We start from the raw sequence: 13,363 nt of genomic DNA on the forward strand, positions 1-13,363 counted from the left end.
TCTCTCATTGAAAAAATATTCAGATGAAGAAAAAGAGACATTGTTTAAAATATTTGCTCTCTCATTTAAAATATATTTAGATGAAGAAAAATAGAGACATTGATGTAAAATATATATTTTTCTCATAGTGCTCTATCTATACGTCACCATATTTTATTATTAATAAAGTACTCAATGGCAATAACAAAGTTGATGATAACATATAACACCTTCCCTAAAAAAAATAAAAAATAATAACATATGACACCAAAAGAAAAAGTTGATGATAACATATCCAATATTTGCATTATTATCTTGATAGTGATACAAACCAAATTCTCCTATTTTGTTCCCACACTCTACTACTAGCCATTGTTGTCTAGTTGCGTTGCCCATTTGTCATAAAATTGTTCCTTATTCACACTTCCACTACAAAAATAAGTAATTACCTTAACCTCAATCAAACTTTACTCTTCAAGAAAAAATGGCACTAAGATATTGTTACAAGGATTTGGTTCCTTTTGGTGCCATGGTTACCATGGAATGCATCAACGTTGCCTTGAATACTTTGTTCAAAGCTGCTACTGTGAAAGGAATGAGTTACCATGTCTTTGTTGTTTATGCTTATGCTGTTGCTGCTTTTGTTCTCCTTCCAGCACCCTTCATCTCCATAAGGTTAGTAGAGAAGAAATTTTTAGTAGTCACGATCGAATCCTAAACTTTTTACATCGTCTCAACTCATATCACTGGACTACACTTTCGGACTAGACTAGTCTTTTATAATTTGAATTGCTTGATTTTGTGTCTTCTTTATGCAGATCAAGAGTGCTTCCTCCTCTTAGTAAACCAATACTATGCAAAATTGGTCTTCTTGGGTTGATCGGGTAACAAAGTTAAAGTTAAAAGTCAAATGATTAATTAATTTTTACAAATTTTTAGTGTTTATTTTATTTTGCAAATTTAGTGTTTATTTTATTTTGCAAATTTAGTGTTTTTGTTTCATTTTTGCAGAAGTTCATCTCAAATCATGGGTTATACAGGTATTAGTTTCAGTTCTCCTACTCTTTCCTCAGCCATCAGCAACTTGGTGCCAGCTTTTACCTTCTTGCTTGCCATCATTTTCAGGTTTCTCCTCATTTTATTATTTTAATTCACAAGTAATCTTCATGTGCAAGCATGTGTTGGAGTTTAGCATAAAGAACAACGAAATTAATTAAGATATAATTCTCGTGATAAATGGTCACATTAAAAAAATGAAAAGGCTTAAATGTGAAAATAGTCCCTGCAAATATTTGACATTTTGGTTTTAGTCCCTGTAAAAATATATTTTTTGTTTTAGTCCCTGCAAATATAAAAAATTTGGTTTTGGTCCTTGGTATTTTGTTTTAGTTCTTGTAAAATTGATTCATATTGGATTTGGTCCTTGTAATATGTAGAATATTTGATTTTAGTCCCTCAAAATGAGGACTAAAATGAATATTATAGGGGACCAATTTCAATATGAAATGATTTTACAAGGATTAAAACAAAATACCAAGGATCAAAACCAAATATTCTATATTTGCAGGGACTAAAACCAAAAAAAAAAATTTATAGGAACTAAAACCAAAACGCCAGATATTTGCAAGAACCATTTCCATATTTAAGCCAAATGAAAATTGTATCAAAATAATTGTTGTTTTCGGTTTTTAATGTAACATTTATCATTTTTACTTCTAATTATATTATCTGATCAACAAAATTTTTCTTCTCAATGACAAATATTATTAATTATGTTAGTTTTTTTTCTTTACCAACACCTTAGCCTGAACCTCTAAATCCTTAACTCTTGTCTGATTAATAAACCATTACTTAATGTAAACGTTGTTGATCAAAAGATATTGACCTTGCGTGTGCCAGCCACATTATTTGGACCATTTTACTCAAATTAAATTAAAGGGTCTCACCTTCAAGATATTGACCTTGCGTGTGCCAGCCACATTTACTTGGACCATTTTGTCCAAAAAAAAAAAATGTCAAGTTATTAAAGGGTCTCAACTCAACTTCAAGATAATTAGTCAAACACACAATCAAAGGCTTTATTATTATACTTTTAGTTTTAAAGAATTTAGAATGAAACTTACACACACTAAATTTTAGCAGAGAAAAAATAGTTGTGTTCAAACTCGTGTTTTATAATATTAAATGTTCTTAAAAATTATGGCTTAGAAATTGTGGTTGGGTCTAATACGGCCCTATAAAACCAACTTGTGATGTGAGAATTATTCTCATTTAAAACACATTATTAGGTCATCTTTTATATGATGTGGGAGCAATTATTTTATCATCTAAAAAATGTTTTATCATAGGTTACGTTTGAAGCTTGTTAATTACTCTGTGGTCTATCTTTTTAGCTAAGTAAACATTTTAAAAAAACCTTAGCTTTTTATGAAAATATTTCTAGCTCCACATGTAGATTCTATTTACAAGGATCAAACCTGTTGTTAGAATAGGATTGTGATAATTCGAGAGTTGGCCACAGGATCCGTCTATTTCACGGTTCTATCTCAAACACTCACATATTAATCAATTATATGTGCTCGTATTTTCTTGTCCTTTTCGATATACTCCCTTCATTCCTTTTCTTTCTGATGTTTGAGAACTTCAACTATATTCCAAAACTTTTGAGGTTTTAGTGAATTTATTATTGTTTTCTCAAGTTTACCCTTGTTGAAAAACACAATAAACTATTAAAGTAGTTGTGACCTTTGGTTTATCACATGTGAATTTAATGATAAATAAGGACATTTAAGTAAAAAACACAAATATTTATATACTTTAATTACTCCTTAAAACTTGTGTCAAGAGCTAAAACATCAAAAGAAAAGGAATGTAGAGAGTATTAAATAATGACATATACATAGTACACAAGAAGAAGAAAAATCGGACATATTTTTCAAAAAGTTTTTTTCACTGAAGTTATTTTTCAATTAGATGATACACAAGAAATCAGAGAAGTACACACACATAAGTTAATTTACAAATTAATTTGTACATAAACTCTCTTGATGTGTATTAATTCATATTACATTTTTCTGTTGGTTTAATTAAGGATGGAAAAAGTGGCTATAAAAAGTTTAAGTAGTCAAGCCAAGGTGGTGGGTACCATAGTATCTATATCAGGAGCATTTATAGTGACACTATACATAGGACCACCAATCATGATTGCTCTTAGATCTTCAAATTCACTTCATCAAACTCTTAAATCATCATCAGATCAAAGCTGGGCCATTGGTGGCCTTCTACTTACAGCTGAGTATATATTAGTTCCCTTATGGTACATTGTACAGGTACAAATTTCTTGGTTACTATAAGCTTCTAACTAATTAACAATTACAAACTCATTTTAGTTCTTTGGTTCACAAACAGGTTCAAATTATGAAGGTTTATCCAAATGAACTAACAGTGATCTTCTATTACAACCTATGTGTAAGCATTATAGCTGGAATTGTAGGTGTGATTAGTGAGCCAAATGCAAGTGCATGGAAAATAGGGTTTGATACATCACTTGCTTCCATCCTTTGCTCGGTAGGATCATGAACATGAAATAATACAGGACTTTAACCTAAATTTACATATACTAATTATAATTTATACAATTCATATGTTTAGGGAATTTTCGGATCATTCTTGAACAATACAGTTCACGCATATGTACTACGTATAAAGGGGGCTGTATATGTTGCAATGTTCAAACCACTCTCAATTGTCATTGCTGTTGCCATGGGAGTTGTGTTCCTTGGTGATACTCTCCACCTTGGAAGGTACTGTGATTTATCAAAATATTCAATTCTCAATTGCAAATCACATGTTCATTCGGTTTTTCAGTAATCTTTTTACTTTAAAAAGCTAACTACGTTGAATACAAATGTTTGGTTCAAGTGATTAATGAGTTTCGGTGACAGTTGATTCAATGGTGAGTCTTTGATTTCAATGTCAGAACAATCATTCACCAGACTTTACTTTACTTGCCTTGTGACCGATCCCTTGATTATCAAAACCGTTTCTCATGAGAACGGGAGGGTCAAGCCAGACAAATATATTTAATAAAGCCGTTGAACTCATGTGATTAATAAGCTTCAACTAAGGTCAAATTGCATAGAAAGTACCAAAAATTAATATTTGACTAGAACAATCTTTACTAAGACTTACTTGCCTCTCGATCAAATACTAAATTAGTCCGTCTCTATGTCCTCCAATGAATCGAAAGGTTAAGAGAATAAAAATAATTGCTAGCTATATTCATGATATCCCTTCAAGTGTTCCAAACAGTTATGCAGTTATTCAGTCACTTCATCTATCAATTAGTACAAACACTTCAAAAAGAGAGACAACTAAAAGATTTAGTTTGTTGCGTTGCTAATGATTTAAAATTTGTTTGTGCTTTTTGCAGTTTAATTGGAGCCACAATAATATCAATTGGGTTTTATACTGTAATGTGGGGTAAAGCAAAAGAAGAGGTGGTTGAAGATGTCTCGGGCCACGAAACACAAACTACACAGAATGTTCCTCTCTTGCAAAGCTATGAAACTGATAGAGTACAAAAGAAAATGGATGCAAATGTATAAAAGGGATTTGGCTCCTCTAAAGTGAGTACTTAGTAAAATGACAAAATCAAGGGTTGATATTGTAACCAACGATGATGTTGTTATAATGTACATATAATATCAACCATTAATTTATTTATCAACGGTTGATATTGCGTCACTTTAGACGAGCCTTGTCCGTACTCCGTATCAGCAGAGTATCTACCCTTCTAGGGACTAGGAGGACATCTCATTCAAGACTGTTAAAAACAATTCAACTGAATGAGAATAGCATTCTTTCACCATGTAGCAAACAACACAGATTAAGTTTTCTACAGAAAAAGTAGCAACTTCTGCAAGTTGGGGATCCAATTTACACATGTGTGACTATAAAGGCAAGGGAGCAACATTATTGTCTATTGTACAAAGACATTTGGGAAGATTCTATAAATAGAACAACTCCACATGCAAAAAAGACAACAGAATGAATTTGTTTCTGACCCAAAACTCTACAAAAATTAAACTCTAAATTATTTCCTCTCTATTCTAATGTGTAAATTAAGTTCGAGAACTATTATTTTGTAAACTATCATTGTATAGTATGCTTTATATTGGATGTACAAGTCATAATCCATATCCAGGAAGGAACTTTAAAATATCATGAATGAGATTCAAGGTACCCTATTGTATTCAGTTTAGAGAAACTGGTGGAAGCGAATTGAACATAAAGCTTAGTGTTCATACATGCTTTGGAGTAATTTTACAGTCATCTTCATCTCTATTCCATCAGGCCTAACTAATCCTTACAAAATTGGATTGTAAGGTGAGGGCTGTCCAAACTTTATTAACACTATACTGGCCATATCTCCAAGCAGAGTGAGACTAAATCCACCACTTCACACCCAACACAAAGCAATTAAGACAACCCAAATGCCACAATTAGGCGGTTAAGGACGGACCGCAATGAAGGCGGAATTTCCAACACTGTCTATCGGAGCATATCCTCATCCCATAGAAACCTTATTCAACACAGATCAGGTCCTAGATCTCAAAGATCCCATTTAAACACATCTAAGCTATAAATAATAGTTCTAACACTTTTACCAACCCCATAAACGGTATTGATCTCTAGAACAGCAATAAAAAGGAAGGAAGAAAGGTCTTCATGGCTGCTCAAAGTTTTTCTATGATGAACAAGGCATAAGTATAATCGATTAACTATTGCAGAGCTGCACATAATTTAATTTCTAACAAATCTAACTACCAAAATGTGGTCCAGATTATATAAGGTAATCCAATACACACTTATAAGCACATAAATACACAGACGAAAACTAGAGTGTTGCACTTTCCATCCTTCAACTTAATTAAAAGTCTCTTTCTATTTTTTTATTTTTGCAATTATTAAGTCCTGTCACAAAAGTATATAGCTTTACCTAAGAGTATTATGCATATTTCATATTTTTAAGTCTCAGTATTTTGGTAGATATATATTTTAGAAGCGATCCACAATTTCAAATAAGTAAAGAAATCCAAGGACCATCACTCTAGAATGATCATTTCTGCTAAGCTTGTTTTAAATTTTGGTGTATCAGCTCTTGATATTACATATCTAAATGAAAACAGGGGAAATAAAAAGGTGATCCTAAATTTTTATAAGCGAGTACTGTGCTTACAGTCAAAAGTGACGAGGAAGGCCATAAGGACTGTGAAGGATATATCATTAATAGTAACAGATACTATCTTGCACTGAAAATTGGATCATCATTAGCTGACGGTTGTGTCTTTCGAGTGTATTTGAGTAGCAAACCTTCTGCAGAAAGACCTGGTACATCCAGATCCCTGAAACATTCAAAATTAGAAAATTACTTCAAAATTCAAATGTGTGTAACATAAAACGATGATACATTTTAATGTTCAAAAGTGATAATATCTAAACCTGATATATGGCTGTAGATCTTTCCATTCCCATTTCGCACGCTCTCTGAAAAGAATGGAGAAGCGTTCAGCTGGAGTGGAAGGCAACGAAGAGACACGGAAGGCACGAACCCATGTCTCAACTCCAATTTTCTCTGTCAATACCTCACCTTCCATAAGATCAAAAGTGGGATGCATTTCATCTGGAGTCTTCTTCCTCCATTCTTCCATAAAATTCTCTAACTTCCTCTTACCTCCTTTCAGGATTTCTCTAGCATAATGTATGCATACCCGCTTCTCATCCAACTTCCACACACCACTTTGCATGCAATCATTTTCTTTTACTTTCTTGGCATACACATGCAAGCAATGCCTTGCAAGCACCTTCGGAAATCCATCTGATTCCAGCATATTCACAACTTCATCTTCATTTAGAGCATTCAGTGACCAGTCATTCAACACTAAATTTTTCAAAAGCATTTCCAGAATCATGTCCATGTAATTCTCATCAACTAATCTCCAATATCCATTGATCTCCACAGCTGAAAGAGCCTGCAATCCAACCCTTAACTCCTCGTCACTAGCTTGAATATTTTCTATAAGATCATTCCAGTTATATAATCCTGATCTAGATTCCTGAATCTCTTCTAAATTTTCCATGTCATTCTCGTCAAATCTGTAAGTGTTCTCTGAAAGGAGCAATTTAAGTTTATCAAGTCTGGGGGAAACCTCAATAAGCTCCATACTACCAGGTACAACTTTTAGTACACTTGCAACAACTTTTTCTTCACTAGTATTACTATTGTTCTTCTGTTGATTTTCATACGATTCTGATTGATTTGCTGGTGGTACAAGCAAAACAGAATTGGAAGTACCAACAAACTTCATAGCGTATGTTTTTGATTCAGTACAAAGAACTGCGTCTTCGTCAGGCTGTCCTCTTAAGACCATCCTAAAATAGAAAGAAATCATGCAACATAAGTAAGGGAAGAGAAAGGCAGGGAAAGAGTCACTGTTATAAATAATATAGAGTAATTATGTGTATACTCTAAGTAATTATTGTAATTAGAATAACTATAAATCCTAATATAATAACTCTTATTATGTACTCACGTGAATCCCATGACATACCTCGTCACTTTTCCTTCTCAAAAAGGTGACATGATCCAAGTTATGGTCGTATTACTTTTCTGATCTTTCATGAGTTGACTATCTTGTTCGAGTAGAACAAAGAACAAAAGTGCATAAATATTAAGAAACGATGAAGAAAGAACACATAAATAGTAAGAAAGGATGAATAACGAACTACGAGAAATGTAGAACACAGAAATGAATTAGAAACTGGTGAGAAAGTTGCAGAATTTTAATTAAAAGAAATGGATTACTAACACTGAAAAGAGATGGAGAGTGGTACCAAACTCAGACCGTGACAAGCTAAGTGAAGAATCGCCACAAAGGTATGAGAAACCTTTGATAAGAGTCAATTTTGGTTCTAACGTAAGAACCAAAAAGATGCACAATGCTCTCGTCAGTTACTCCAAGAGTCAAATTAAAATTATGTTTAAAACTATGTCTGACGAGGGCAAAGAGAGCCTTTGAGGGAGGTGACCTCTAAGCAACAAAGGAAGGTCTCAAAGCTGCCTTCAAATGCATGAAGAGACCTTGGAAAACTTCGGAAAGGAAGGACTACATGAACCAACTCAAGGAGGACATGAAGAAACCAAGAAAAGACATGAAAATGTGTAGAAAAGGGACTTGGAGACACCTCCTTTTCAAACCTAGGGGAGTCTTCAAACTAGTATGTCAATTTTGTAAATTCTTATATTGTCTACACCAACTTCCTAGGGCATGGCTTAACAAGTTCAATATTGTGATTTAACATTTTGGCATGACTCCGAGTGAAGCTGACCACTCGGCTTTCTAAATTTCATTCAATTGCATATATATAGCACTTACGCAAACCAACAACATTGTTATTACAATTAGTGATTGTTATCCAATCTCTCAAATAAAGTATCACACTTACTATTATATTTTAAAGTAAGATCTTGGTAGAATTTGTTGTTACTTAGGATAAAAGTGGTGCAATCCAAGAATAGCATTATGATTGCTTATGGGAAGATTACAATAAACATAGCAAAGGAAACGGAGTTGATGAATGCTAAGCCTCTTGAAACTCCTACAAGTTCCAGTGCCAAATTTTTGCCAAGTCAGGAGGAGACATTTTTATATCAAAAAGGCCTAGAAGACTTGTTGAAAAGCTGAGTTATCTCACAACAGCTTGTCCAGATTCAATTAGTGTGGTAAACCAATTTCATAACTATCCTTGAGGAGAACAACGGAATGCGTCAATTCCAATTAAAAAATACATTAAGGGAGACCTATGAAAAGCTTTTTGGATATTTTAAAGTGGCCTGGGCAAAGTCTAATATTGACAGGTGAGCCCTTTTTGGGTACTATGATTTTATTGGTTATATCTTGACTTCTGAGAAGCGGAAGCAAAATATCGAGTTATGAATTCAACCACCACCTATGAACTTATATGGCTCAAGAAATTGCTTAATTATCTAGAGACATACATTACCACTAGCTTCATAAAATAACATAATACAGATCAATGCATACCTTTCATTCAAAACATCTGGGATCAGTTTCTCATCCAGCTCTAGAATTATGAGATCATCATGAGATCCAAAATCAGGGTGATATGCAACAGAAATCGATGATCCAGGTGACATATGTCTAAGTGTTTCCGCTCCTCCTGAAGTCTGCTGTGGTTCTGGTTCCATTTCACCCTTTCGCTAAACATAAAGCATTCATAAAATAAAAAATTAAGATTCCCATAGACTATGCATATTAATAGAAGTCGATGAAAAGAAGGGAGAAGGAGTTGGACATCCTAGGTACAATTGCAATTGAAAGAGAAAAAAAAAGTTTGCATCTATATCACAATATTGTCCTGTTTGGATAAACTTCTTAATTAATCACTTATAGTATAAGTGCTTAATTAATATGTATAAGTTATTTTTATAACAAAATATAAAATAAAGTTAAATTGTTTTCATATCAACTATAAAAAAAATTCATTAACTCTTGCGAACTTATGCAAACAAGCTGAAGACAGTTTGTGAACACGTCATTAACTGTTTCCATAAGCTCTCACAAATTTATGTCAGTAAATAAGTTGAACTAAGGGCTTGTTTGGATAAACAACTTATAGCACAATTGCTTATCAATAAGTTGGCTTAAGCTATTTCCATAGCAAAAGATAAATGAAGCACAGATATGGATACGGACACGGACACTGACACGCCGACACAGCTAATAATTTGAAAAAATCACATAATTCAGTGTAATTACAAGTGTTGTCGGTGTCAGACACGATACGTGTCCGTCGTGTCCAACACCGGGACACGCCTAATCCGAGGAATGTCCATGCTTCATAAAATAAATTTAAATTGTTTTTGTATTTACTATATATAAGTTGTTTTTATAAAAACTATATTAAAGAACTTATGAAAATAAGTTGAAAAAAGCTTTTGAAAATTATCATAAGTTAGTTCTCCGTAACGGTCTCACAAGATATGCTGCAAATTGAATCGCTTTAGTACGCAATTGCGGAATAATGGTGGTGGAGTTGAGATCTGCATTTTACAGCAGCGCAAATCGCGGTGGGATGCGATACATAGAGGATAGAGGAAGTAAGATTAGAAAAAGAGAAAACCTGGAGTTTGTCTGCCACGGTGGTTTCTGGCGGCGTTTCTTCCAACAACAGTCAAGTTCGGCTGTGTGTGTTTCCGGGCAGTTGAGATCAGTTCGGCTTCAATTTGTTTGTTTTTGATAAACAAGGGAAAAGTGAAGCGCGGTTATATTTTGGGTTTTTTGGAGGGAGTTGCCCAATCTTTATTTTTTATTTAGGTGGTGGGGTTTGAACTCCGGCCCTTTCATATATTATATTAACCGAGCCAAGTTTATGAGAACTGATTAATTAAACTAGATTAGGGTGTGTTTGTTTCAGCTTAAAAAAAAAAAAAAAAGATTTTGAGTTAGAAGAATCTAGAATTTTTTTTTAGAGATTTTTAAAAACAATCTAAAGTATATACCGTTTGTTTGTTTGTTTAGTATCATAAAAATCATTTTTTTTTTTAAGATTTGAAGCTATTACATTTGAGTTCTTTATGTTTAAAAAAAAAAATAGATTTTAGAAAAGCTATTTGAGATAGCTTTTCATTTTGAGGCAAAAATTGATTTTTTTTAACAAAACGAATTTTTAAAAAAAATCTAAAACAAACACTACAAAAATAAAATAAAAAAGTGATTTTTTTAGATCAAAAAATAGATTTTTTTCAAAAAAATCCAAAACAAATGGCCCTATATTAGATTAGGTTAAAGGGTCTTGCTAACCGATGTCCTCAGAGAAATGATTAATGAATCTATAAATGAAAATTTTGTCTTAAAAATATAAGATATTACTTTTGACAAAGTAATAATTACACAACTTTTTCATGAAAGCATGCTTGTTTTAGATGTTTAACCATTGCCCTTGGACACCGGTTAACATTCTCCTATATTTAAATTATTACTCCCTCCAATCACATTTATAACCAAAAACCAACGTTTTAGATACATTGAATAATTAATGTATTCGGTCACATTTAAGGCCAGATACATTAATTATTCAATATACCTAAAAAGTTGTGTTTTGCTTACAAATGTGATCGGAGTGAGTATTAAGGAAATGTTTGTTTAAGCATCCAAAAGTAGTTACTTTTACACAAAAAATCGTGTATTTATAACTTTTATATGTGTTTGACTTGTATTTTCAAGACAAAGTTTCTTACTCCCTCCGTATCGAAATATAAGCAAAATTCAACTATCTTACTTGTGACAAAATATAAGCAAAATTGACTTTTTTCATCATATTTAAGGCTAATATACCAAAAATGCCCTTAGTTTAATACTCCAATTTCCATCACAGTTTTCCACGCGAATGCAATTCTCCAAACCAGGTTTTAATGAATGTATTGAAAAACTGAAACGGCTCTCTATACTCCTCTCCCTCTATAGTAACTCCACGAAGCCCAAGCCAATGTTTTCTTCCACTTATTATAAAAAGGCTGTTCAGAGAGAAACTTAGTGTTCCTTCTATTCTTCTGCATAATTCAAGAAAATGGCTATAAAAGCACCATCTTTTAGTTTGGGAATTGACTCAGATTCTGAGGATCTGCTGAATCGAATTGTTGAAGACTCGCTAGAGAAAGATGGGGAGGTTGAACAGATTCAAAATGTTGAGGGTGAAGTGAATTCTCACCATCATGTTGAAGGTGGAGAAAGAAGCTTCAAACACAACTTTGATCTTAACGAAATTCCTAATGAAAGTGAAGGTGCTGCTGAAGCTGATGATGTTAATGAAGTTCTTAATCCAGTTGAAGGTGCTGCTGAAGCTGAACTTGATTTAGATCTAAACAAAATGCCTAACGTGAATGTTGAAAATGAGATTGAAGAGGAGTTGGCAAACCATGAAAAGGATGAGGGTTCAGAAAAATGAAAAGTTAAAGAAATGGGTTCATGATATGCTGAAGATTTATATAGCTGGGTTTCCATGATTTTGTTCGACAATGATAAGAACAAGTGAAAAACTACAACTTTTGCTGCTGCTTTTATTTTTTGTCTTTATCCCCTAATGTACTAGCTTATGTTAACAATTTGGAGAAGCAACGTGAAGTACTCTTTTTTGTCTTTATCCATGTACTAGCTTATGCCAATCGGTTACTTTAATATTTCCTTTTTTTTTTTTTGCCTTTCATAAAATAATATAAAGAAGTTTCTATCACCAAAAACAAAATTGCTTTCTATTGAATAAAATACTTGACGTACACAATGCATAAAACACAAAAGATAGCTACGAGATATGAGAATAAAATACGCCACATACAATGCATAAAACACAAAAATGGTTACGTGACATGAATAATTCTTGAACTCCACAAGTCATTCACTCCATACCCTGCAAGAGTTCACTAATTTCAGCAACCAATTCTTGATCGCAATTTAGTGTAGTGGGTAGTGTAGCTTGTCTAAGCATGACATCTTTCTTCATATGAGGAGTCTTGTATTTATTGGACCCTTTAACCTTCATGATTTCAATCATGCACGACTGAAGTGTAAGAAATATTTTGTTTGAATCCACACTAGAAAATTCATCAAACGAAGTTTGCACTGCTTGAATAAGTTCATCAACCGTCCTTGTCACTTTCTTTTGTTGTAATGCTTGAATGGCTGCAAAAAATCCCAAATCCAATACATTTAAATCAGGAGAATTAGGTGGCTGATTAATCAAACGGATGTCAAATCCACCTTCAGAAGCCGCTGCTTGAAATTCTTCGTCATCAACAGAAACATGACACGGTGCATTATCTTGTTGAATGTAAATTGTTTCCGATGCAAGTTCTGGTGGCACTTTTTCTTTGACGGCCGGTAAAATCTTGTCTCTTAAGTACATTCGACTAACTTCTCTAGTAATAGAACCGATTGGTTTTGTTTCGAGTGTCCCTGCGGGTCTATTGACACTGGACCTTCTTGCAGGAACTTTTTCAACTAGAGGCCACACTCCAATTTTTCCCGACCATGTTTCATGACCTGCATAATCAAACCTAGGTCTAGCCACTGCAACTATAAACATGACCTTCATTAGATAATTTTTGTTTTTGCACGGACGGTATGGATCATCCTCATCTGCAAGAAGGTAATAATTCTGAGATTTTTTGGTCACATAGAACCACTTTTCATCTATGTGAATAACATTGTGCATTGACTTAAACTTTGGCTCAAATGGAATGCTACTTTCCTCCAACATGGACAAACAAAATCTAAGACGAGCTTTCATATTATCATCTGTCATG

The 13,363-nt window shown here is 33.3% G+C and overlaps 2 protein-coding genes across 2 annotated transcripts; one reads left to right on the forward strand and one right to left on the reverse strand.

The window, feature by feature from the left end:
- Positions 1–295: 295 nt before the first annotated feature.
- LOC25480293 (WAT1-related protein At3g28050) lies at positions 296–5,205 on the forward strand. Its single transcript, XM_013587258.3, has 7 exons — positions 296–654; positions 798–863; positions 991–1,104; positions 3,071–3,308; positions 3,388–3,546; positions 3,631–3,782; positions 4,412–5,205. Exons 1-7 carry the CDS (start codon positions 464–466, stop codon positions 4,584–4,586), a joined length of 1,095 nt encoding a protein of 364 aa, XP_013442712.1. The 5' UTR covers positions 296–463; the 3' UTR covers positions 4,587–5,205.
- A 793-nt stretch (positions 5,206–5,998) lies between these two features.
- Positions 5,999–10,332, reverse strand: LOC25480294 (sister chromatid cohesion protein DCC1). Its single transcript, XM_039827534.1, has 4 exons — positions 10,186–10,332; positions 9,087–9,262; positions 6,484–7,413; positions 5,999–6,386 (listed from the first exon to the last, which is right to left on the reverse strand). Exons 2-4 carry the CDS (start codon positions 9,248–9,250, stop codon positions 6,284–6,286), a joined length of 1,197 nt encoding a protein of 398 aa, XP_039683468.1. The 5' UTR covers positions 9,251–9,262; positions 10,186–10,332; the 3' UTR covers positions 5,999–6,283.
- Between the last annotated feature and the right edge of the window lie 3,031 nt (positions 10,333–13,363).

This window comes from Medicago truncatula, chromosome 7 (genome assembly GCF_003473485.1).
Source record: "Medicago truncatula cultivar Jemalong A17 chromosome 7, MtrunA17r5.0-ANR, whole genome shotgun sequence".
In the NCBI taxonomy this organism is placed as follows: domain Eukaryota; kingdom Viridiplantae; phylum Streptophyta; class Magnoliopsida; order Fabales; family Fabaceae; genus Medicago; species Medicago truncatula.